At 49.9% G+C, this 26,166-nt stretch overlaps 5 protein-coding genes across 5 annotated transcripts; 2 read left to right on the top strand and 3 right to left on the bottom strand.

Annotated features, from left to right (window-relative positions):
• Positions 1 to 96: 96 nt before the first annotated feature.
• Positions 97 to 3,443, top strand: LACBIDRAFT_295563 (uncharacterized protein; the record flags this gene model as incomplete). The annotated part of the gene is made up of 5 exons (XM_001887820.1): positions 97 to 498; positions 540 to 783; positions 1,082 to 1,516; positions 1,911 to 2,079; positions 2,151 to 3,443. 5 exons carry the CDS (start codon positions 97 to 99, stop codon positions 3,160 to 3,162), a joined length of 2,262 nt encoding a protein of 753 aa, XP_001887855.1. The 3' UTR covers positions 3,163 to 3,443.
• Positions 3,444 to 4,179: 736 nt separating this feature from the next.
• On the bottom strand, positions 4,180 to 6,955 carry LACBIDRAFT_333152 (uncharacterized protein; the record flags this gene model as incomplete). The annotated part of the gene is made up of 13 exons (XM_001887755.1): positions 4,180 to 4,188; positions 4,220 to 4,309; positions 4,377 to 4,493; positions 4,634 to 4,693; positions 4,841 to 5,254; positions 5,329 to 5,431; positions 5,495 to 5,626; positions 5,739 to 6,157; positions 6,186 to 6,190; positions 6,246 to 6,333; positions 6,388 to 6,436; positions 6,816 to 6,887; positions 6,942 to 6,955. 13 exons carry the CDS (start codon positions 6,953 to 6,955, stop codon positions 4,180 to 4,182), a joined length of 1,572 nt encoding a protein of 523 aa, XP_001887790.1.
• A 617-nt stretch (positions 6,956 to 7,572) lies between these two features.
• LACBIDRAFT_333151 (uncharacterized protein) lies at positions 7,573 to 10,360 on the top strand (the record flags this gene model as incomplete). The annotated part of the gene is made up of 16 exons (XM_001887819.1): positions 7,573 to 7,589; positions 7,639 to 7,699; positions 7,761 to 7,958; positions 8,077 to 8,085; positions 8,490 to 8,543; positions 8,770 to 8,868; positions 8,919 to 8,928; positions 8,993 to 9,145; positions 9,197 to 9,256; positions 9,394 to 9,479; positions 9,503 to 9,525; positions 9,588 to 9,676; positions 9,818 to 9,865; positions 9,996 to 10,036; positions 10,095 to 10,120; positions 10,183 to 10,360. 16 exons carry the CDS (start codon positions 7,573 to 7,575, stop codon positions 10,358 to 10,360), a joined length of 1,152 nt encoding a protein of 383 aa, XP_001887854.1.
• An 8,653-nt stretch (positions 10,361 to 19,013) lies between these two features.
• LACBIDRAFT_310771 (carbonic anhydrase) lies at positions 19,014 to 19,838 on the bottom strand (the record flags this gene model as incomplete). Its single annotated transcript, XM_001887754.1, has 5 exons — positions 19,014 to 19,172; positions 19,233 to 19,309; positions 19,364 to 19,428; positions 19,489 to 19,713; positions 19,828 to 19,838. 5 exons carry the CDS (start codon positions 19,836 to 19,838, stop codon positions 19,014 to 19,016), a joined length of 537 nt encoding a protein of 178 aa, XP_001887789.1.
• Positions 19,839 to 23,106: 3,268 nt separating this feature from the next.
• On the bottom strand, positions 23,107 to 24,510 carry LACBIDRAFT_310769 (uncharacterized protein; the record flags this gene model as incomplete). Its single annotated transcript, XM_001887753.1, has 3 exons — positions 23,107 to 24,033; positions 24,099 to 24,414; positions 24,491 to 24,510. 3 exons carry the CDS (start codon positions 24,508 to 24,510, stop codon positions 23,107 to 23,109), a joined length of 1,263 nt encoding a protein of 420 aa, XP_001887788.1.
• Positions 24,511 to 26,166: the final 1,656 nt, after the last annotated feature.

Raw genomic sequence — 26,166 nt, 5'->3', positions numbered from 1 at the left:
TGTGGGTGAGTCGGTTCAGCTTCAAAGTGCGGCGCATGGTTTACATATGAACCTTTGCCTTTGCCACCTTGCATCATCATCTTCATCAGCTACCCCATGTCTGCCTCCCCGCAAGATACTGTGCCTACCAATGCAAATACGCCCACGACGACGACCACGAATGCGAGTTCAAACCTGCAGCTGTCGACGTTGTTGACGGAGACGTATACCGAAAACGAGGCGTTGAAGAAAGAATTGACCAATACGAGGAAACGCGTGGAGAAGGCTGAGCGGCTGTTGCTAGCGCTAACGGATGCGTCGTCGTCGTCGCCCTCGTCCGAATCGTCGGCGAAGCGCGTTTTTATCGAGTATGAGGACCGAGTGCAGAGGGCGGAGATAGCAAGGGATGAAGCGGAGTCAAGGAGGAGAGCCGTCGTGGAGAATTGGGCGCAATTCGATCGTTGGCTGCAGATGGGTGACTTGCGTAATCAGGAGGCGAGAGAGTCGTTTGGGAGGATTGTTAGAGAGGGAGGAGGCCAGTTGACTTTGGGATCTATTAGTACTCCGTTGTTGGGTACACCCTCAATGGCTCCTCCACCACCACCGACATCTCAACCACCGAGGAGACATGCTACAAGGACCCCAATGACCCCTTTTCCTTCTTTACCACCACTTCCACCACTACCCCCTACTACTTCAACGTCCCGCAGAGCACGCACGCCAAGCATAGAAAGCGAATACACCCACCCACCATCAAAACGATCCCGCGGGAATGGAGAACCGAGGATGTCTTATTCCGACTCGGTAAGTACCACCATTTCAAAGAACGCACTTCTCTTACGTCCTTCGGCTCAGCATATCCATCTGGAGCAGCATGGATACCCGCCCCCAAACCCGTCCGCTCCTAGAATCATCATGTCCCCCGGCCATCACCATAAACCGCACCCGCACACTCTCCCTTCGTCACATTCACATCTCCATCCCCATCAACAACAACACCATCCCCATCATGCACATTCGCGTAGACCCCATTCAAGGTCTTCTAGTCGCTCTAGCAGCGCTTCCTTGGACGTGGATGAGATGCTCCTTGAAGCCACTACAGCCGACGCCATCAACGGCATCGCTGCGAATCAACAACCACCACCACCGCATATGGCTAGTCTTCCTTTACCATCTACTACGACATCTCAAAATGGTTCCCCGCATCTGCGGAGCCACCACTCACGAAGACACGCCGAGGAGGGGAGTAGTAGTAGCAGGCGCGTACACGTTTATCAGGGTCAACAAGCACAAGAAGGAGTTGGGTATGCGTATCCGGCTAATCAGTCTGTCCCGAGGAAGGACGTCGGATTGCAGCAACAGCCGCCCGGTCCACTCGTTCAGCCGGGTCAGGTTCAGCAGTATCAGACTCATGTGTTTGCTCCGGTCGTTACGGGTGCACCCATGAAGAAGCCAAAATATTCCGTTAGTGGGAGTAGTATTGGAGGTGGGGGGAGTGTCGGTGCGTTGGCTGGGGTGCCTGGAGGACCAGCAGGAGGTACGTTTCGTGTGTTCCTTCTAGCGTTTGGATCGACTTGTCGAGGAACGGACATCGTCTGTTCGTTCTCTTGCATCTGGCATTTTTTACGTCTTTCTTCCAACTCTTTTCGATTTCTCGCAGGCGATAGATGGAAGCTTCCCACTTGCGCTTTCGTGTGTTATCCTTTTCACCGCTCTCCTGGCAGCCTTATCTTTTCTTTTCTCATTTATTTCTCCTCTCCTCGCTCTTCGCCTTTGGAAGTTTTTCCCTGTTTCAATGTTCTTTTTTCTCGTACTCGTCTCTGACTTTCATTCAACTTGTGTCTTTCCCGCCATCTTTTCTTAATTCTTGTCTCCGACTCTTCTTCCCTTTCCATTTCACTCTACCACATACTAACCGAATAATTTTCAAGGCCCAATCGACCCACCAATCGTCGCACCGCCTCCCCAAGTCTTTCCAGCCACAAACGCCCAAGGCCAGAGGATCTGTCGACAATGCGGTCTCCCAGGACGGTATAAAGACAACAAGTGCGTTGAAAAATGGGGTCCTGGGCCGATGGGTCCTGGGACTGTTTGCGATCGGTAAGTCTCCTTTCTACGTTACGTTTTCCTCCTCCAAAATCCGACTTGGGCTCACGAAACCCCACATTTAGGTGTAGGAAGAAAATGAAACGCGTCGAGAGGCGAGGAACCTTGGAGACGCAACAGCAAATGGCGGTCATGCACCAGCACCAGCAACAACAGCAGCAGCAGCAGCCTTCGCGAGGGGGGTCAATCTCACAACTTCCGCTTTCTCAAGGCTCGGATCGATCGATACATAGGACGGATACGGTTCTTACGCATCATGGAAGTTTCTCGCAGCCCTCGCAATCGCAATCGCAGGTTCTGGGGAGGGAGCCGTCGCAGCCCCAACTTCACGCGCAGACCCAGGCTCCACCGCGTTCATCTCACTCCCATCCATCCCATACCTCGCATTTGAGAACACCCACAATTACACAAGTAGGTGGTGCTAGTCCGAACCGTAGCCCCCCGCCTTCTATAGCTGCGTTTGAGGAGGACGAAGGGGAGGAGGAGGATGCTGAACATGAACGTGAACAGGAGCATGATGGGGAGGATGGCGATTCGGAGCAGTTGCCGCTTTCGAATGTAGGGAGGGGAGGAAAGGTTGGGAGTAGGAGTCGGGCGGGCGTGAAGAAAAACGGTGCTACTGCCGCTGGAGGGAAGGACGTCGTTAGTGGGAGTGGAGGGAGGAGCACGCCTACGGGCGGGGGGAGGGGCACGCCCGCGGGTGGTGGAGGGAGAAGTACCCCGGTTGTAGGAGGGAGAAGCACGCCAGCTGGAAGGAGCACACCGTCAGGAGCGAGGAGGACGACGCCGGCAAACAAAAAATCCCCGTTGGGTGCGACAATATCACCCACACTTGGGATGGAGGTGGACGAGACGGACGCTGATGCTGATGCGGATGCGGAAGCTGAGGCTGAGGCTGAGATTTTGGGTGCGGTTGAAGCGACTGGTGGTGGGGATCAGGAGATGGTTGATGCGGATGGGGATGCAGAGGCGGAGCTGTTGGAGGCTGTGGATGCTGCCGAGGCGAATAGCAGCAGCAGCAGTAGCCACGGCGGACCGAGTGGAGGAGGGTGGATGAAGGAGGAGGATGGGGCTTAATATCGAGTTTGGTTGCGTTTTTCTCTTTCTTTCTATCTTTTCCACTCTTTCGTCGTCGTCGTCGCTATCATCGCATGCTCCTTGCTATCCGTGATACCCCTCCCACATAACCATTCTATCATCTCATGCACCTACCACACTTGTGCATAAAAAAATCATTTCGGATGTACATGCTCTATCATTTCTTTCTAGCCTACTATTAACTACCTACTACGAAGCAGGATTAAGCAGCATCCCGATAATTGTAAAAAGTAATTATAATCGATTCATTTACTGATTCCGTCACCTCGATCGAATGTAGCCGCCCGAAGTCCTCGAGGCGGATGATCATCTATCCTCGAGGTAATAATGCCTCCGTGTGTGATGATCCTGAATTGCATGTGGGGTTCATTCAAATGTCATCTGTGAGAATGAGGAACGCTCGCCGATCGGTATCCCCATGTACTTAGTGCACGTCAAACAAAGGCGCGGCGCACTGCCCGCTGCCAGAGGTGGATATGGCCCCCCTTGATGGATGGGTAAAATGAAGGGAGGTGATCCGAGGTGCGGAAGGAGAGGGGGGCGAACTATGCATCTCGGGGACTGGGATTGGGCGAAGGCGCGACTTGCGTATGAAACGAGGGTTAGGGAGGCGAAGCTTCTTTTTTCGGGGTAATCGTTGGTGTGGGCGCGCGTGTGCGTCCGCTGACGGGGTGGTGTGACCGACTCAAGTTTGAGGCAAATGAATTATGACATCGGCGCTTGGGCTGAGGTCGTGCATTCGAATTTCGGTCATCGACTCCGGCGCGTGTCTGGTCAAGTTATTGTGCCAAAGTTGGACGACGAAGAGAAGTGAGCCGCCGATCATTGCTGGCGCGAACGTCAGACGAGTTCACCCCCTGGCGAGCCAGGCTGGTTATGGCTTTCCTTTAATGGATCGGGTGACGCGAGTCCGAATTTAATTAATGGTCTTTGTTGATTGACTTGAACTGTCAATGATTCTTTGGTGACGGAAGGCGAGGCATTAGGCAGTAGTAATTAGTAACTCTACATAGCCTGGTAAGTAATTGAGGCTCACGTTCGAGGCGTCATCCACTCTTGCTCTGGTTGAGGCTGATGGGTAAGTGCTGACCGCGGACATCAAATCGTAGTATGACGCGGACGAAGACTGATAATTCATATAGTCAGTGATAAGGTATTTTTTACATGGTAGACTCGGACGACTGGTGACTGACGACGAAGAAAATAGGATCCCCGTGCTGCTCGTTTCGCACGTCAACCTTGTACAGTATGCAGAATTTGTCTTTTGAGCCGAACTCCAGGCATATTTTCTGGAGTGTTGAAAAACACGCCTAGAGGCTAGAATCATGACCCCGAAACAAAAAAAATCCAAATGGAATCCAGAGTTGACGAGTTTTCACCGCGCCATTATTATTGTCGCCATCTAACATGCTATAAGAAGTAACGTTTTGAATGATGACTATATATGTACCGATATGCTGGTTGGGTGGAAGGGACTTGGTCCAACAATCGAAGTACTGGTGGATATTATCTGGAGTGGATCACAAAAGTCGATTAGAAGTGATATCCAATCCCCTCGCCATCCGCAGCATCACAATATTTGAGGAAAGGCTCGAGAACTTGAGGAATTTTTTCAGTATAAAAGATTCACGAAGTTCAAAACAAGCCCAATACTCACCCCATTCCCAACGAACACCTCTGCTCTCTCCGCGATAGCCATATCTACGCCAACGCTAACGTACTTTTGCTCCGCGTCCAATCTCTCCTGCATGTCGCGCGTACTGATGAGTACGGTCTTTCCAGATGACCCGCCCCAACCATCCTGGATAAGAGCTTGCTCCAGCTCCACGATATACGATGACGCTGCGTTAGTAAGCATGTATATTTTATCCAGCTTCCTGGCCGGAAAGTAACTTGAGCTGGAATTTGACCCCCTTCCACTCTCCCACTGCAGCTTAACGTCTCTCAGCCGTTTAACCACTTGGTCGACCGAGGGCAAACACCGCGAGAGGTAGTACGCTTTCACGGCTGCAGCATGGGCGACGTTCTCCATTTCCTGGTTCAGCTTCTCGGTCACACTTGTATCAATGCGCTGGTGATGGCACTCACATCCCGCTGTGGCATGCCGTCCTCAAACTGATCGAGCAGCCCTTCGAGACGATTCACCCCCATCCATGTAGAGCGCCAGTCTGCTAGGCGCAAGCAATGACGCTCATAATCCCCACGGCGGAGGTGGACGGCGAGGAGGCCAGTAACCATCGAGTTTGATCTGTATGACGGCAATGACACATGTGGTTGTGGGGGCGCTGGTAAAATGAAGGATTCTACAGACCCCATCTCGAAGATGTTGAAATTCCGAACAATTGCACTTAGTATGAGGGGAGACCAGGTGAAAGAGTGGAGGATGGGCGAAAGAAACAGGTCAGGGAGGAGGAGAAGGAATTGGGATGGGATGCCGAAGAAACTGAGAAAGAGGGGAGTGGAGAATTGTCAGAGTTTGAACGAAAAAGGGCAATGTGACGATCAAGCGAATGGGAACGGGAAGATGTGAAGAAGGGGAAGCAGGATCAACTCACTAGCTATCAAATACTCTCCCCACAACGTCTCCCTCGCGGATCTCAACACACTCTGCGTCACTCGCAACGCTGTCGATTTTATCTACCCACCACTGAACCAGCTCCATCCCTCCAGCCCTACTGGGAGATCCCACAGTGCGTGCATCAATGATGACCTTCCCCGGATGGTCCGAGGGGCAGACACAATCATAATGTTCCGCAGACACAGCTCTATATGTGGTGTCTGAGTGGGGGAGAGGACCGCCCGCCGTTGGACCAGAGATAAACGCGTTCATTGGAATGTGTGTTGGCCGTAATTCAAAGTTGTCTAGTGTGTATGGGAACGGGAGGTGAGACCAAGTGTAATCTTCGAACACGTAGGATCGATTTGCGAGCAGAGAGAGATAGGATGTCAGGATCCTAAGTCTCATCTGAGTCAACTACCCATTGCGAGAAGGAACGACATACGCTTCCTGTAAAATATTATTCAGCCCATGGCCCCAAATATGGTCAGGGAACCGAAGGTACCGCCTCCTCTCGCCAATGTCGACAGAGTGTTGAGGAAGGTTCCGTTCATATCTTCTAATATCTTGATATGACGGAGGTATCCAAGATGCTACAATGAACCCGCCGATAACTAGCCATGGCGTAAATAGAACCAAAAGCACACCAGTGGAGCACCGATGACGTGCTTGGCGACTGCGAGGGTGATAATAACCCTGTGACGGAAGAACTTTGTAGAATTTGAACAGCGACGAGAAGCCAGGGAATGAAGAAAGGACGAGGGTGCGCAATCGACGGAGACTTATCATCGTTCGTGGAGAAGGGGGGAAAGAGCGCTGCGGAGCTCTATTAAAAAATATGGTGACCACTGACTGCGATTCGCAGTTTAGAACTTGCATCGCCATGGAAATGGGGGTACGGCGCCTAGACAGCGCTCTAGAATCAAGGGGTGGGACCGCTTTAAATTTGGACGTATAAGACCGAAGTACTAACCCTAACCCTAACCCCAATCCTCTCCAAATGTCACCTAACTCCTACCCTAGCCCTAACCCTAAAGGTCATAATATGACCCTTCGAAAGATAAAATTAACTCACTTCTTCGTCGCTTTCACTGGCCAGCTCTGCCTCGCCTCAACCCTCCAAATGACTTGAATACCGGAGCAAGCACTACAAATCTTTTATTGGGATGGTGCAGAGTGTTGAATGGGCAATTAAAAGCACTTTTGCTTGTACATGACGTTTCGGCAAGCTCTGGGAATGTATTCCAATTTCAACTTCCGCCACTTCTACTCATCACGTGCAGGTGTCGCGTCGCGTACTCCAGTCTCCTTGAGCATACCTCTGTTGAATCAATGATATCTGCGCACCCTAAGGTATTAAATAGTACTATAGGGTAATCCATACGCGAAGCTCGGAAGCTGCAGAGATAATGGAGAAACTGCTTCCAAAAAATAGGTCTCAAGGATAGATCTTGATTCAACGTTGAGAGGATTCAAAGAAAAACTGAATGCCTCTTTATAGTGGGTACCGCCTTTGTCAACACTACTACGAAGGCCCAGTACCGCTAGTCTGAGAGATTGCTAAGAGAAAACTGCGCGTGATCCCACAACGTACTGCCAAGCCTGGATTCTTATATGATCCGCAGCAGCACTACAACACTTAACTCGTAGAAAACGCTCAGCTTTCTGCTCAATTACGCCTAAGCACAGTACTTTGTTGGCTACGAGTCTACGACTGATGACTTGAAGGCTCTCAATGTCATATCTTATCAGATGGTCGGTCACTTCCGGGCCGGCCTCAAAATATGAGCCGCTTCAAGTTCTCTTTTCACCAGAACTGTGTCGTGATCGCTATGTTCCGATTTATGACGTGCGTTATGAAGACACAAGGAAGTGAAATGCTCCTTATACTTATTCAGACGTTACAAGCAGGCTGCAAACCCCCGCCTTGGTTGCGCTTCGAGGCCAGTTATGAGATGTGTGCGTGAGTGATCTCAATTCCTGTCGTATTGATTTTCCGAAATACGACGCTCTGCTATAGGTCGAAGATCTGGATGAGGTCGACGTCCCAACCATCAGGGAAGTTCTTACTTGTGACTTGCTTGTGACGGATATCTTGTCTAACAGTTCGCTCAAGCGTCTCTACTACACATCTTTCGGCCGTCGTTGGGCACAACTCGAGCGAATCCGATGGCGATGCAAGGTTCAATATCTCAATGCCAACATTTTAGGTGGAGTGGTGAGTCCTCATTAATCATTTCTTTCAGGGAAGACGATCTATTTACATAAGGTCATTGGTCATTCGATGTGTCTTACTCTTCGTTATGTATCATAAACTCAACAATTTCGCTCACAAGATCAATGACGTGAGTGATCGTCAATTATTGATTCATGTGGGCTCACAGCATGCATCAGGCACATCCTTGCGTGAGCTTGCTGAGTACCCAATCACTTCAGTTCTCAGGGCGGGAAGTTTTATATGTTCAGCATCGGTGAGGAAACCCCCCAAAATACATGCTTAATATGACGAAGTTTCGTCCTGCGATTTCGAGGACTTGTATGTATAAACAACCATCTGGACAGCGATTGAATCTACTGTCTAGATAGTCATCTGATTGTCGGCGGATATGAGAAGGCATGGGGCAGAGGGATAATTTTACATGACATCGGCAATGTTGCCGGTGATAGGCGCTGGAACCGTGAACTCGGAGAATTTTCAACTTTGGAATTCCACTAACCCTCTCACTTTTCAAAATCAATTTTTGTGTAGAGACCAAGCATCATGAACTTCGAAATTCCGTCGTCGAAGGTAGCGCGGGAACGTGTAAGTGGGACGCGAATAATTGATTTTGGCAGGCTCACCATTTCATCATACGACTCTAGCTCTGACAGCTCCGCGCATCATGGAAAGCGAAAGAATCAAGCGTGGCCGCAAGATGTTCATGGCATCTCCATTTGAGAACCTATCTCCTCTTTTTCACCTCTTCCGCCAATCCGAATCCCGCCCAACTAAAACTCCTTCGCTCTAGCCCCTCGCCTTCACATATTAGTTCTCCACCTCCCATCTCGCCAACATGTCGTCAATTGGAGAGATTATTGCAGAGCTAAAGGAACTTACGGCCTATGTGGGCGCCATGAGGCTGGTGACGGTGTGTAATACTCCGCCAAATTTGTGCACCCCTCAAATTGACGACCACAGTATTTTGACGGTAGGCTCCTTTGAAGACTGTAACAAGCGGGCAAAGACTAACTTCAATCACCTCTGAAACGCAGTCGCTGGAGCAGCGATGTTCTTGTACGACTACTTCTTGACCGTTGGGATGGAGGTAGACCTGGTATGGTCGTCGAAGTGGGGATTTATGAAGGTCTTGTACATCCTTCAGCGATACCTGCCCTTCGTCGATGCAGCTATACTTTGCTTCCTCCGTGAGTGAACTATCTATCAAATGTTACACCTCCTAATTTCTTCCGTTGCAGATCAATTTTCAACAACGATCAGCCCGTCCACTTGTAGCGTGGTCGAGAAGCTCCGGGGTTGTGCGTGGAACAGCATTCTTATATTCTAACCCTTCTCATGTCCTCTAGATCTGATCGTCACTGGCATTATTTTATCAGAACGTCTGTGTTAGAATTTCTTGCCCCCATTTGACTCGAATTAACTTATTTCTGCGAAGTGATATTAACCTTACGCGCGTGGGCGGTATGGAGGCGTGATGGGCGTTTGGGCACCGCTCTATCAATATTGTTCGTCGCCACGGTTGTGAGTAGCTACGTGGTCCAAAGTCTTTTCCTGCGAGGTTTACAATGTAAGAATCTTTTATACATAATCCCTTTCATTTTTCACATCCACTTTCCCAGTTACCGACAGACCATATCCCGAGTTTCAAGGTTGTTTCATTACGGGATCCAACCGAATGGTGTACATCAATTGGGTGATTTTGATGATATATGAAGCTGGTAAGATAGCCCAATAACTATGCATGGCACTCCAGTGACCTATAATCTCCTATTAGTGATTCTAGTGCTGATGGTTATTCCCGGCGTTAAAACGTGTCCGTCCTTATTTCTGAATATGATCAATACCTCATTTGACATTAGATCGTCGGGGAGAGGATGCCAGTTTTCACGCAGTTGTGTACCGCGATGGTAAGATGATGACCTCATTTTTATCATCTTAAGACTAACGGAACTACCAGGCGCGCTGTTTTATATCTACCTCTTCGGTAAAAAAAATGACAGACCTACTTTATCTCAATTTTCTCAACCTGACATGTAGTGCTGTCTACGATCAACGTCGTCGTAGTCACCTCCCTTTCCGTACGTTTGTTTTGTTCGCACTTCGGAGTGGAAAACTAATAATTACATTCCGTTCAAGGAAAACTACCTGGATATGCTTTCATCGTATGTATCTCCTTGCTCGACGATCAAGAAGTATCATGAGGCTGATAACCCATTTCACTCAGTGTGGAACGATGCCTCCACTCCATGTTAACAAGTAGGGTTGTTCTTAACATCAGAGATTATGTTCGGAATGCCCGTCCTGGATGGTCAGACGGCGTTACCGAAATCCAGGTCAATTCCGGCGTTATTCGACACCGGAAAACGAATTCGACAGACAACCCTGACAATGTGATTCCATGAATTGGCTACCACTTCGAAGTGTATATAGTAATAGAGAGATCTACTCAATATAATTTTCTCAATTTTCGGGGCTCCAGCGGGTATTACGGTGAAAATGGTCTTCGGTGCGGCAAAGCATGCAAATTACAAAGCCCCGGAGTGAATCGGAAAAGATGATTGTATGGGTTGCGCATAAGGTAAAGATGACTGACGATGTAGAGAGTCCGTGGACGGAAATAGATAACACAATGAGCCTAGTTTGACCTCGCAGAAGTGGGTTGGTTACGTGCGAAATGGTAGGTGTTGATGACCACTGAGAAACGGTCGAGAAGAGAGAATTCGGTCCTGGGCGAGGAAATTTTGACGAGAGAAGAGTAATTACTTCGGGAGACGATGCGATTCGCGGGAGGTAGGAGAGTTACTGATATGATCTTGCGATGAATATCACGGGCCCAAAGTGAGACGGACCACGGTCATGGGCGACTAATAGTAAGTTTGGACCAAGTTTCCACAGGATTTATGAAAAGAGCGTCGGGAGAGATGCCGCACAATACGTGGCAGGCGCTTTCGGCTTTTTTTCTGGTTATCTCGGCGTGCAACCCTTTCCCTCATCGCCCTCGCAAACTTTCGACTTGTCCACTGTTGCGTTCCAGCTGAACTCCTGACCCCCAACGGACCCGCCCCACATCTGACGCCCGACGTAGCTCCCCTCATTTCCTATTCCGCATATCATTACCTGGCCTCTTGGATGCTCCTACATTTCTCGCGGTCCGGACTCGCTGGTGTTGCTGAGCCCAATTTACGGAGTATTTCATGATGGACTTGTGAGGTACATCCACGCGCTACTCGACGCTGGTCAACACTTATTCAGGTCTTGACTTTCACTGATTATCGATCGCAACCCAACCGCAAGAACAGCTGCTGGTTCATGTGGTGACATCCAGGCGCGTGGGCAAGTTTGAGAAACAGTAATAAACGACGCGGTAGAAGTGGTGGCGCTGGTGACCTTCGTCAAGCAAAGCGAGGTCAGCGATGTCGAGAGGAAGCTCACCGACAATCCTGGGGACTCAGTCTCACCACTAACCCTATTCACTATTGAGTGAAAATCCCCATTCCAAAAGAACGCGTATCTCCTGGGTGCGGGCGGTTAGTATATTCGGCTTCTCAAAGTGGGTTCATGTCTCATCGTCATCAGCCGAGGTGGAAAGAAGTTGGCTATTAAATGCCTTCGTTACAGTGGGGACACAGAGCAGGTCGGGGTAATGTTATCGCTTTTGAAAAGTGATGAGATAAAGCAGAGGATTCTGATGGCATGCCAGTGCGACGTCTCCGTACACGCTCACTCAAGACGATCTTCCTCTTTGGCCGTCGTGTATGTTCCAAGGCGTGTCGTCGCTGTATAACCCGACTTTCTGATGCCGATTCACGTGTATTTTCAGCACCACAAATGTGTTTTGAGGATGTAGTTTCTCGGGTTGAATCTATCAAGAATGCTATCTGAGCACACAGCGTCCGTTAGGAAACTGAGGTGGGAGAAAAACTCACTGAGACAGAGGGTGGCTAAGACTGCAAAGCCGGGGAACCATCACAGGCCAGAGGTGGACGTCTGCAACCTTTGGGTACTCATGACGCCGTCTTCTGACATACCTTACGGCGTGTTCGCCTTGGTAGCGACGTTACTGGCAGAAACGTTAGACAGGTACCCGCACCAAACTGGGCAGAGGTGAATATTTACCCTCTGCCAACTCCCTTTTATGTCTCCGATTCACATCTACGCTCATAGGCTTCACGCACAATCCACTTCTGCTCGCTCGATTCCCACCAGTCACATGCAAACGAACGTACTCTAAAACACAGTACGTGGATGCCAGCAACACGAAGAAGTTAAAAACTTAAGAGCCCTGGTCCAACGTGGCACACCGTAAAGATTGGTAGAGGTCCTACGGAGCTGGAGACAGAGGTGAATGCGTGACGGAGTTGAGGGATGGAGCGTGGCTCGGAGTGGACATGGTCACCTCGGACCACACAGGGCTCGAGCGCTAACACTTTGAAAGGTCGCCAACAGAGACCCACACTGCCGAGTTCGCGTGAAGTTAGGAGCTATGACAGGAACAAAGCATAACAATCAACATTAAGCACAACAGACAGAGAGGTAAACCTTACAAAGACTTTGCGAGACAGCAGCCCCTTCCTAGCCCTCTTATTGCGCACCTCACGCTTTCCATACAAACACCGGCGCCAAACCCACACCAAACCGGCGTCACCTGCCACCCTCCCACCCAAGCCCAACACGAAGCATCGAAAATACAATGCAGCATTGACCCCAAACCACATCTACCAGATCCCGTGCGTCCTCCTCGTCCTTCACCAACACCTGCACCATCTTACCCGTTGCGGTCGAAGCATTTCTCGTCTTGCACGGTGACGTGACATAGTGCAAAGCCGTAGACCAAATACGCGTGACCCATAACATGTGACATGTCTCCAGGATGAAGTACTTGGTACCCAGGAGGATACCGTCGATAGCTTTGATACCAGCGCCGAATTTGATTGATGGTTGATAGTCCTTGTGCCAATGGACACTTTGAAGAGGAGGAGGAATGAGAAGATGGGGTCATGGCACCAGAGGGGCAGCACGTTACAAGGCCGAAGGAGGTGTGAGTTTGCAAGGAACAGAGGGGTATATGCTGTGCACAACACTTCATATCGTGGGACGCCGTCAACGCGTCAACGATGATCGATGATGTCCTTGTCGTGCTTCTGGACCTTGACATTTGTGAGACTGTCCCGACGTGCATGAATGACTTCCCGGCCGTTACGAGAGCTGGCCTCGCATCCCAGGCGAGCGGAAACACCGCTCTTCTCGATGGCCTATTTCTCCTTTTCGAACACCCCTTCCGCGTCCTCGTCGAATGCTGGCCTCGGCGTTGGTGAGGTGGGTGAGTATTGCGAGATGCGTGCGGGTTGGGGTGAAGTAGGTGAAGGGATATCGAAATTGGGTGGCCTTCGTCAACGATCGAGAGTGGGAGTGAAGTTGTCAGTGGGAGGGGATTGGGTGGACCTCGAATGAGGGAGAGCAGGCACAGAAGCTCGACTACGGCTTCGAACATCCAAGCACCAAACGTGCGAGGGCGAACAGCCATACTTTGATGCTTCAGATAGTCCGGGACACGTCCAACCCACTTCTTCTCGCTCTCCTCGTCCAGCGCGTCCTGGATGTCGTTCATCCCACGTTCACTCTCCCAACCAACCCTTCTCAGACGAACATCCCCGTCGTGACAGACTGTCTCAGCGCGGACGTGATGCCCCACCACGCTATGCTCCCCCGCAGCTCTGCTGTGTTAAATGCCTTGACGGTCAAGATGGCAGAGACAGCGAACGCTATGATAGTAGGGAAGATAGCGAATTGTTGGCACTGGATGCGGGGAGGGGGGGGGAGCGAGGCCTTGGGAAATGCCTTGGATGATGAGCATGAGGATGGGAATGGCGGGGAGAGAGTAAGCGGTCATGCACATGAGCGGGCGAGAGCGAGGAGCCAGGTGAGGCAAGTCGTTAGATAATTAGATTTTGGATGGGCAATTTTGAGGCAGGTCGGATCCTCTAAAAACTGATGTTGAGCTGGGACGAATAGTGAAAGAGGGAAGGCGAACCATGTCATTCATGTCCTCGGTCCATACCCACAAGGAAGATCTGACGCTGCTAAGCCCAAGCGAGGCAACGGCAAGCCCTACGATCAACGAGTTGGAGTGCTGCAAAGCCAACACCACGTAACGGGCCGCCCTTGGCTTACGTTGGTGGATTTGGAGTAAGGGGAATCGCGCTAACACTTCCAGGCTTGTCTGATGACGAACGTCATGGATAGGGCGATTCCAACCATGACAATGAACGAGGATGGCAGGGAGGAGGCTGATGATGTGTCGCCCGAATGAATGGTGTCGTTGATGGATGATATTGGTATTGAAGAATGTGGAAAGTGACTTTGGTGTTGACCCAACGTTGACCGCGAGAGTTGTGTTGCGACCGTTTGTCGAAAAGAGAAGAGACGACTTCTTCAACACCAGATTGAGATTACGTCATCTTGGTGACATTTCTTGCGATGATCTCAGCGTTCTCAAACGAAGAACTGGCAAGCACTGCAGGAGGAATTGCAATTCAAGTTGGAGCGTCCAGTATGTTCTACTATGTGTTCAAAAAATTGATGACTTCTCTGACGTAGATACGAACTCAGATATGGCCATCAATATTCTATAGTGGCCAAGTTCTTCTAGAAAATCGATGCTAAGACGCGCTCTACTCTAATATGTCAAAGTACAATCACTTCAAGAACCTATTCTGTAACCTCAGAAGCTCGTTTGGTGGCTGGGAACGACAGAAACAATGGTTACACACGCTAGGCAATCCGGTTCGTTTCTTCTCCTTCCGTTTTCCACTTAGATGTAAGGTTGACGTTGTGCATCGTAGTAGATATGCGAATACTGCGCTAAGGACCCAAGTTAACGGATCTGCGACGTTGAATGAGTCGCCTGCAGAGCGTGGAAAGGCCGACATCGTTCGTGTCCGAGGTTCATGATGGAAACCGTCACTGGGGGATCTGCGCATCTCAAATGAGACTTACGAGCAATATCGAGTCAACTTTACGAGGAAAGGCGGGGGAGTGGCAGCGGCGAGCACTAGGAAGGGCTACACGAGGAAGGCGAGGGAGAGAAGGTGAAGGATAGGAAGAGGAGGTCTGCTAGGTCTGCGTCTATGGCTGCTGCCAAGGATCAACAAAATGGGCAGCCCGTTGCTGGCACGTCGGCCGTTGCAACTTCCTGGGCTCGAATCTGACTTGCAGAGTCTGTCGCATTTGGATGACGACGAAGACGACCCCCTTCCTCGAATTCTGCTGCAATCCCATCCACGTCTACGTCGACATTCAGAGCACCCAATTTCCAACTGCTACCATCACGCGCACCCACCAGCCACCTCACGCTCGAAGGATGGTCTCAGTTGTGCCTCAGTATGCCCGCCTCTCTCGACAAATTTCTCCTATCAATAACCCCGTCCCTTCCATTCCCTCCTCCGGCGCCGTCGTCACCCGCGACCGCAGCAGCACCGTCCATCCCACCACCCAGGAACTAGCAGGCTCTGGCGTGAAACGACCAAGTGATTCTTTCCTTACTCCCTCTCCTCCTCACACAACTGGGAGCACCCCCGTCAATGGAGCTATCACACCGGTAGACCTCAAGCGCGGAGTCTAAGAACTTGAAGCGACGCTCAGAGAGCGGGACAGGGCCATCAAGAAACAGCATGAAGACCGCGTAAGCGGCCATGCACGTGCGCCTCTACTTGAAGGTCAACCAAGGGACTCGGATAAACGTCTGGAGGAGTGTACCACCCGACTCAATGAAGGGGGTCTAGGGAGCTCGAGGAAACACTTTGGAAACACGATACGCTTCTTAAAGAACGCGAGGCCGCAATATCTCCTTGGAATCTCGTGTGGAGGGTTGCATGCTCGGCTACTTGAAATAGCCTGCGTTCCTCCTTGCATAGCTTGGCGCGCTATACCCAAGGATCAGGTGGCTTCTTCCCGGATCATATGGCCCCAGGTCATGGCCTGCGTGAGATAGATTAGCCACGGGAGTCCGTAAATGTCGTGGACTGATTCCAGGCGCTGATGGTGAGATCCACGGGACCTCCTGGTGAATCGACTATATTTACTCTTATCGTGCAGGTCAGGACTCTCGCTCATTACGGCTTGTCTGTCCACGCAAGTTTTCGAGCTTTGTCTCTGTTCTTAATTCCTTAGCTATCGAGTTGTAAGCTCGCTCAGCGCAGACGAGTCGACTGACGTGCGCTTCCTTGGATTGTGATATGAAGCCTGCGGATTAGGCGTGAAGAGTTTCTGGCAGGAAGTAGGCGCTAAGAGGTGCTGCGCAGCATAGATAAACGACCGTTGACCAACCGTTACGGTAAGTACCCCGATCTCAATGATAGATTTCATTCTAATGATAGCTCATCCCATTTCCAGAACACCTATTTCCTCGGGCGTGGTTTTCTTGGCTTTCAAAATCGGAACACCTTCGATATACGACGTCAAAAACGCGACAAACTGAGGTCTCTGCGCTTCCCGCTCTAATCAATCCCTCCCTTCTCCGCGAAGCGCATTGTAAGTATGGGCAAGGTATGTCATGTTGTTCAATCTTGAGGCGACGCTGCTTAGCTTCTCATTAGCTCAAGATTCCAACCAAATTCGGTCGACATTCTTCAGAACTAACGCACCCTCTACCAACATCTCCAACACCAGATCTCTGCGCTTCTAACCGACAGCCAAACGAAACTGAAGTAGCTCGCATCTTACATGCTATCAGCCAGGCCGAAAGTGATGTTGCGGAGCTTGTGCAGGAAATCAAGACCAACCCACGAGATGCAGAGATTCGACAACGGTACATCGCTTGTAGTCACTTCCTTGAAGAACACAAAGGTCTTTTATCCCCAGTACGCCGGTTGCCCTACCAGATATTGGCGCAGATTTTCGATTTTTGTGCGAACGATTTGGAACCGTGTTGGACGGTCCCCTCGTGGACTTTGGCTCATGTGCCACGCCGGTGGAGGGCTGTTGCATTGACTTTTCTGGAGATTTGGGGTGTTGTCCCTCCGATAAGGTTGCCAATGAAGGATAACGGGAAAAAAATTGTTCCAGTGCTGCAGGAGGTCCTCCATCGTTCAGGCGAGCACCCGCTTTCTATACACATCTCTTCTGATGAGAATGGTGTCGTTGATCATGCCATCTTTCAACTCCTCATCAAACATTGCATGCGGTGGCGAATCGTTGTTATGGATCTTGAAGTGCGCGATTTTAGGGCACTTACGCAGTTCATCCGGCATCGTTTGACCTCCTTATATTCACTCAAAATAACTGTTCGAATGCCACACGATGAGGACTATGTCCTTGAAGCGTTCAGCATCGCTCCCATGCTGCGAGAGGTGGAAATCGATTGCCCGCGGGTACAGCTCCTTATTCCTTGGGAGCAATTGACGAGATATACAGAGCGCTCTACGGATTCTACCGGCGTCATACAGGTCCTCAGCGTCTCTTCCGAGATCAGCTATTTCTCTTACTCTACGCGGGCTATCGTTTCTATCCAAGGTCACCTCCAACCAAAAACGCTCACTAATATGACTACGTTGCATCTCAACTTCTACAATCCATGGGTATCGGGCACCTCGATTATTGCAAGCCTCATCTTACCCACTCTTATCGACCTCCACGTTCGGTCTTTAGACGCCTCACTAGTGGACGACCTCATCGACCTAACTCTCCGTTCGATATGCGCGTTGGAGAAGCTCTCCATACACTCCTTGCCCATCAAAGGCGGTGTCACGAGGATTCTACTTTTCACTCCCTTTCTTACCGAATTCAAATGCAATGACTTCACAACCGACGACCTAGAACGCCTCGTCGCTATCCCCGGAATCCCCTCCGTCGTGCCCCGCCTCCGAAAGCTCGTCCTCCACCTGGACACGCCCGTGAGGGAACTCAACAATATGATCCTAAGTCGGCATTCACGCAGGGAGAACGTCGCGCTGGAATCTCTAACGCTGATATTCACGAATGCAGTTGAGTGTTTTGAAGCACAGTGCGTGCTGGAAGGCTGGGATAAGGTGGATAGAACGCTTGCAGGGGTGATTGGGGAATGGAGAACGGACCTTGAGAAGGAGCTGATTAACTGGATGACACCTAGTCGGGCAGGCTCGTGGAATACGGCGATGATGAACGTGAAAGTGACGCATCGTCTAGGGATTCATTTCCGGACGCTGGAGAGCTACGAGTTCTCGGACGCCAAGTATATTTATGTGCGTCTTTTTTTAAATCTGTGGATGATGTATATCTGACCTTTGATCGATTGACATTGTAGCATTCCGGGATTCATATTGTGATGAAGGAAGTGGGCAATATGGTGGCAAGCGGTCTTCCTCAGGTCGAGGCCTACAATTTCAAGGAGAGAGCTCGTGCTCTTGTCGACAAATGGGAGCCGCTCCTTCTCTCAGATATACCTAAACGCCACTGGATACGTTGGGGCGTGACGACTCTGGAATATGTACCTGATTCTAGCGGTCAGTAATTTTTAGGTCGGAGTTCACGGCTTCATTAACGGGCTTCTATTTTCCAGATTTACGACATTCTGAGGCAGGAATACATGATCTTATTTTTGGTGCGGATATGGGTGGACTTAATCTTGTGTAGCCTATTGGAATCCTATATTTTTATCAGGGAACCAGGGTCCCTAGTTCAACTTGAATATTGTTAGGCTCAGTCTCCCATGATCCGCATCGGACACCGTCCAGTTGCTCGACGTAAACTTGTAATCCTTAAGCGAGAGCGCGATGGATGGGTTGGGGTTGTAAGACAATATGCATATGCATGCGTGCCTACCTCTACTTAATTTGGAAGCTGGCCAAACCCTCTCTTCCGAGGTTCGACACTCGCGCTATCAATTACCCAACGCCATTGGCAGCCGGAGAGCAAGCACATATCCACGGAAGTTTACCAGCCTACCACCCAAGAAGGATTGATACTTACCGCGAACACCGTGACTTCATTAGTAGAGCCGGACAAGAGTAACTTGATCATAAACACAAAAAAGTGAGTCTATGAAAAGATCGGTATACTGCCTAAATTTACTGGGTACATCTATTTTCCAAAGGCCGATGAACCAACCAAAGGAAACAGCGTGGGCGGAACCTCCTTCCCAGGCGGACCAGCGGAGACGCCCAAATTAGACACCTCTCCGCTCTCCACGTCGTACACCCAGCCATGGATGTACACTGTGCCTTGATCATGTGCGTAGTGCTGTTGATTACTTTTATTAGTCCGCGAAGAACACAACAATGGGAAAAGGAAGTGACTCACATGTCGAATCAACGCTGAATCACTGATCCTCTTCAGGTTTGCCTTGACATTCTCTTCCACCAGAGCGCGGAACGCAGCTAACCAAATAAATCTCAGTACTGTCCATGAAAACGGGTGCTTGACAAACGTACGAAAATGTAAATGAGGCAACTCCTCCATGCGCGGCTGTTCTTTCCGATGACGTACAATCTCCGGCCTACAATCCATCTTCAAATCAACCAAACAAAACAAAAAAGAAGAGAAGGAAAGTGCTTACCGCTCAGATGTCTCATACAAATCCCGAATATTATGTATCCAGCTCTGGACCGCCAAATTCGCAGGACTGAACTGCAGTCCTTGCTTCTCCGCGTCTACAGTTGGTGGTTGTAGTGGAGACTGGAACGGGAGCATAGAGGCGGCTACGCCTCCGCATCCGTAATGCCCCAGTACGACTACGTGTTTGACCTTGAGTGTCGATAGTGCGTATGCGAGAACCGCGCTCCTATTGAAAGAGAGAGGCTAGTAAGTAAGACCCAACACGCGGAGCCGAAAATGTGGTGAGGATAGAATGTAAACGTGCGGTAAGTGAACATTGAAGGAGAATGCGAATCCTTACGGATCTAACATGAAAAGTGCACAGCAATACCCATTACGGACGCCTCGAGATGAAGAAAAGAATAGGTAGCATTCCAAGTGATAACGAGTTAAGGTGGTTCAATCGGAAAATATAGTGGTTAGACAGATCCTAGTGGTGTCGTGATCAAATTCGGACACTAGAATGAATGTAAAAGACGAATGAACGGAAACCCAGGAATGGTGCGAAGCCAGAAAAAAACCAACAAAACTGCCAAAGTAAACACTCACGTACGCGTACATTCAGCCAAGGAGTTTCATGCACAAAGTATTGTGCGAGACGAACCACAGGCGCGCTGGCTGTGTACGTGGTGGAATGCACGACCTGCACGCGAGCATTGTTGGACAGGACAGATACGCTGGGCTGCGAATTTCGCGGGTTGTGTTATGATTTCTGAGAGGGGTATTAGGCAGAGTAGGAGTGGTAGGAGTGAAGAAGAAGTTCGGACCTTGACTTGAAGTTGAAAAGAAAAACGTGACCAACAAATTTGTCGAATCGAGGTTAACACGTGCTCTAGAGTCCAATTCACGAACCTCAAAAGTTCGTCTGGTGGCAGGGAACGACAGAAACAATGGTTAGACACGCTTGGCAGTCCGGTTTGTTTCTTTTCCTTCCGTTTCTTCTTGGATGTGAAGCTGACGTTGGGCTTTGTGGTAGACATGCGAGTACTGTGCCCAGGACCCTAGTAAACGGATCTGCGACGTCGAACGAGTCGCGTGTAAGACGCGTAAAGACCGACATCGTTCGTGTCCTCGGTCCATCAAGTTCATGATGGAAACTGTCACTGGGGATTTGGGCATCTCGAATGAGACGTACGAGCGGTATCAAATTAACTTTACGAGGAAGTGCGCGGGAGGGGCTGCGTCGAACACTTGGAAGTGTTCGTCGAGGAAGGCGTGGGAGAGGAAGGTGAAGGATAGGGAGAGGAGGTCTGCGAGGTCGGCGTCTATGGCTGCTGCTAAGGAACAACAAAACGGACAACCCATTGCTCGAACGTCCGCGTCAGCGTCTGCTGGACCACTGCCTGTCCCAGGGTTCGAGTCTGACTTAGAGAGTTTGTCGAGTTCGAAGAAGATCACCCACCCTCGACTTCCGCTGCGATTCCATCGACATCTAGAGCACCAACAACTTCCAATTACCACCATCACGCACCCCAGGCAGCCATCTCACCCTTGAAGGATGGTCTCAGTTATGTCCGCCTCCCTCGACAACGTTTTTCGTACCAAGAATCCCGTTCCCCCCACTCCCTCCTTCGGCGTCATCGTCACTCGTAACCTAACCACAGTAATACCGCCCAGGAACTAGCAGGGCTTGGCGTGAAATGCTTAAGCGGTTCATTCCTTCCTCCTCCTCCTCCTCGCACAGCGGGGAGCACCCCCGTCAATGGAACTGTCACCCCCGTAGACCTCAAACGTAGAGTCCAGGAACTCGAAGCGACACTCAAAGAGCGGGACAGGGCCCTCAAGAAACAGCACGAATACCGCGTAAGAGGCGATGCTCGTGCGAGGTTACTCGAAGGCCAACTCAGGGACTCGGATAAACGTTTGGAGGAGTCTACCGCCCGACTTAACGAAGGAGGGTCTAGGGAGCTGAAGGAACGTGATGCGCTGCTTAAAGAGCGCGAGGCCCGTGTACAGGAGCTTGATGGGCTTCTGAAAGAATGGGATACGCGGCTGGAAGAGCTGGAGTCTCGTGTTGAGGGGCTGCACGCTCTACTTCAGGATCCGACAAAGGGGGAGGACCGTCTTCGTGAACGGGATGCACGTATCGAGGAACTCGAAGCTAGGCTCGAACAGAGGCGGGACTCATGGATTTCAGAAGAGCGCGATAAGCTCTCTGCACGCGTTAAAGAACGGGAACTGCGTCTTAAGGAACGGGACGCTCGTATCCTAGAACAGGACGTTCAAATCCAGGATCTCACCAATCGCTTATCGGAACGTAGCGAAGACGAGAACCGCGTGTTGGATGCGAGGAGGGTGGAAGATCTTGAGAGAAGGTTACGCATCCAGGAACAGTTGAGGATACAGGAAGAGAGGATGAGGATTGAGGAGGGGAGGTTGTATCGGCTTAGAGTGGATGAGTTGGAGGGGATGGTGAGGAAGCGGGGGGAGGGGACGTCGATGTGTGAGGTTGGGATTCAAGTTCAAGCTGATGATCAACCACACCCACACGACGAGGAACTCGACGACCGCGAGAAGGATATCGGATCTAGGGAACAAGAATGTGCGCAGCGCGAACTGGAAGTACGCGATCGGGAAAAGGGGGTCAAGGAGCGCGAGAGGGGGGTTAAAGAGCGCGAAAAGGATATGAGGGAGAAGGAACGTGAGCTCCGAGAGAGGGAGAAGGAGACGCGGGAGAAGGAAAAGGAGAGGAGGGAGAGGGAGAAGGGTGTTGGGAGGCTTGATATGGGACGGTATACGCCTGTTGCGTTGGATGAGGATGGGGAGAGGGAGTTGAGGGAGTTGAAAGATGAGATGGATGGTCGGTTTCTTCTTTCTTTCTTTTGTTTTGACGACGATGACTGATTTGATTTGATACAGCGCTGAAATCGTCAAGATTCAGACAAACGATCTTAACGCACGGCGTGCAAGTCCTACTCCTCAAGCTCCTCTCAGACCTAGAAATAAACTCGAGCGAAATGGGGCGAAGTCGTGTTCAACGACGGCTTTCCGAAATCCAGAAACAATTGGGCAGCGTGATGATTGCGGGGGTGGAGACGGATATGGAGAGGAGTGAGTATATGGAACGGTTGGATGCCGTTGCTGTTGTTAATGGAGGAACGGCGAGGGGGGAGAGCGCGAGTACCGCGGGGGGTGGGAAGAGGAAGAGGAGGGCAGCGGCGGAGGGCGAGGGGGAGGGGGAAGAGGGAAGGAGGAGCGGGAAAAAGGCAAAGGGGGGTCAGTCGAGTTCGAGCTCGTTGAACCTGCCGTTTGGGGTTTGATTACCTGGTGTTGTTTTCTACATTTTCGGCTAGCTATTTGACAGTGTATTGAATGAATGATGGCGTTTAGAAAATGTCGTTGTAAGTGGTGGGTGTGAATACGTCGTGCGATAAGCATTTGGAGGCCCAACCGAAAGAAAAAGGGGAGCCAGCTCCCCAATTGCATTAATGAACCAAAGCACTGTAGAGATAGTATCCTTCTCGAAACTTTTGGCACATAAAATTTAATATCTCGCTCTGGATTCAATGTATAATAATTCTTGCGCTACTAGTACACAGTTGTGATAAACGCTTTGTCAGGCTCAAAAATCGGTCACCAATCAAGGCTTGCACTTCGGCTTATGTGCCTTCCAGTCCTTCTTCTGACACTCTGAGGAACAATATCGCACCTTCTGGCACCCCGCGCATACTTTGATCTTCGGTTTCGCTTTCCTTCTGCATGAACGACACTTGTGAGCGTCCGGATCCCGACCCACAGTCTCAAGATAAGACACCGCGAACAATGGCGAAATCGCAATCCGTGTGACGTATGGTGCGAATGTCTTCCATAGTTCGACTTTATGCATCCCTTCGACGTCCTTCCCTCTTCCGCAACTACAGAGTGGGTCTGCCTCCATATCCTCTGTGAGTGGGATGCGGCCTTGAGCGATATATTCACAATTCGCCCCATGCGTCCAGGAAGACCGGCACCTCTCCACAAAAGCGGGCAAGAGCTGCTTCCATGCCTGCATCTCGCCTTCAAGCACATCAATATAGCTCATTTTCCCTTGGTGAACCAGCTTCGCGAAAGGCTTCTCATTCTCCATTATTATCCTCGCTGTCAGAGGGAGGATGTACCCGTCGCAGATAAGTGTATGAGCCGCCAGGTCGTAACGAAGTTCATCGACAAAGATGCAGGTATCACAATTATTTGTCTTCTTATCGCGGAGAGCAAATAGACGATGCACAGAACCACCTTGGACTCCTGAAGCGCCAACGAAAATAGACTGGAGGGTGTCTTTGACGAACATGAGAGTGTCAACTTGGTGTTTCTTCCTGAGTGATAGTTCGCGAGCGGACATCGTGAAGGCGACGTGGGGGATGAGCCATTCCTTAATATTTCTGACCTTGACGTCAAGGACGGGCAAGGCGAATAGATTAACCCGATGGATGCTCCATGTATGGAGCAGTCCTTTCGAGTTGATGACGGGAAACGGATTCAGCTTCATTCCATCCGGCATGAGTGATCTGGAGGTCGGTACAACGACCTTATAAGGCGGAAGCGGAAGTTCAGACGTAGAACTTCAAGAATCAGTGATAAATATGTACGTACCTCAATATATCGTGACTTCCGAGCGAGCCGCAGCCGATGCCCACTGCCCGCGACAGGGAAAGGATACACTATATCCTGGGTTTGGTCACCCAGTGCAACTCTCATGATACAAGGCGAGAGCTGCATGATTTGCGGAACGACTTTACCGCCGGCTTCACTGAACAGCCGCGCAGAGTCCTCGTTGGTGATAGACACCCGTGCAGTCAAAGACGTGATCAATTCGCACTGCTCATCCAACTCGACAGACGCAGCCCCAGATTCGCCGATCTGAGACAATACACCTGGCTCTTTACGGGCTAATGATTCAGAGGGATATCTCGAGGGCAAGGGGTGTTCAGGGAGGACGTGAACCACATATGTTAGTCACATTGTGCCTTACCTAATGGAGTAGCCGGATGTGACAAAACACCATACTACATGGGCCCAGCCGGACGGCCCGAATCTTATGATGTGCCTTTAGTGATGGTGCGGCCGTGATCCTTACAGGGACTCACTAAGTAGCATGCGCTGGCTGTCCTTTTAACCGACGGCGTAGTGTCTCACCGGCGGAGATGTCCTGATGCCCGGCGGGGAGAGTTGCGGTGTACCCTGTCCTCTGGCGGCACAAGTTGCGGCGTACCATGTAAACATAGATGGTGATCATACATAGTGATAGGGCTGCAGTCATCAGTTAAATGTCATGAATGTGAGCCATTACAACTGAAAAATATACTGAATGATTAATCACAATGAGAGTCCTACTGCAAGGTGATGAGATACTGTAATTTCTTTTGAAACACAAGCAGTCTTCATTAACTATTGTCCATATCATGTCCCCCCAGATATACAGCTGAATATAACACACCAGCAGAACACCTTCCAATAAAAACACATTGCCTTTTCATAAGAGACACTTTTTGAATAGCTGTGTTGGAGGTCTAGAGCAATATATATATATATAATAAAGCTCTGTTGCAGCAGTGCAGTTTTTTCAAAGAGGCACCGCAAGACCAATGTATTTTTTTCACCGCCGGCACAATGTATTATTTTTTAAATTGGCACTGCCAGAGAAATGTATTTTTTTTAGGTGGCACTGCCAGCACAATGTATTACTTTTTAAAATGGCACTGCCAGAGCAATGTATTCTTTTTAAAATGGCACCGCTGGCACAATGTATTATTTTTTAAAATGGCACCGCCGGCACAATGTATTACTTTTTAAAATGGCACCGCCGGAGCAATGCATTTTTTTAAAAATGGCACCGCTGGCACAATGTATTATTTTTTAAAATGGCACCGCCGGGGCAATGTATTACTTTTCGAAATGGCACCGCCGGAGCAATGTATTTTATTTTATTTCAAAAATGACACCGCCGGGGCAATTGTTTTTTTTATTAAAATGGCACCGAGGCAATGTATTCCTCTTTAAAACACCACCACTGGAGCAATATGCTCTGCCTTTGAAATTGCTCTGGCAGAGTAGTACTTGCATATTTTTTAGAAATACAAAAATCATGTTTAGGGCAAAGAACACTAGAATTAAACAGACAGTTGATACATATGATTACTAGTAAATGGGTGGTACTGCTGAGGTACTCTTGTTTACTTCTGCATATGTTTTCTATGGGGGGACTGAGGGGTGGATTCTATAGGGTTAATGAGGATCATAGGATTGTAGTAGGGTTTTAAAATTTATGTAGGATTGCTCTAGGAATGGAGGTAGGATTGGAAGTAGGATTGGAGGTAGGATTGGAAGTAGGATTGGAGGTAGGATTGGAAGTAGGATTGTAGTAGGGTTTTAAAATTTATGTAGGATTGCTCTAGGAATGGAGAGAGGATTGGAAGTGGGATTGGAAGTGGATTGGATGTGGGATTAGAGGTAGGATTGGAAGTAGGATTGGAGGTAGGTTTGGATGTAGGACTGGTATAGGATTGCCTGTAGGAATGGAGAGAGGAATGGAGGTGGGAATGGAAGTGGAAATATTTGTGGGAATGGAGGTAGGAATGGCCGAAGAAATGGATACAATGTGATATGCATGTGTGCAGTACTTGTGCATAAACAAATTTGTATGCAAGTGCCTGCATCTGGT

This window comes from Laccaria bicolor, genomic scaffold (assembly GCF_000143565.1).
Source record: "Laccaria bicolor S238N-H82 LACBIscaffold_48 genomic scaffold, whole genome shotgun sequence".
Taxonomy (NCBI): domain Eukaryota; kingdom Fungi; phylum Basidiomycota; class Agaricomycetes; order Agaricales; family Hydnangiaceae; genus Laccaria; species Laccaria bicolor.
Note: the sequence above shows the minus strand (reverse complement) of the source record. Positions and strands in the feature narration are given on the sequence as shown.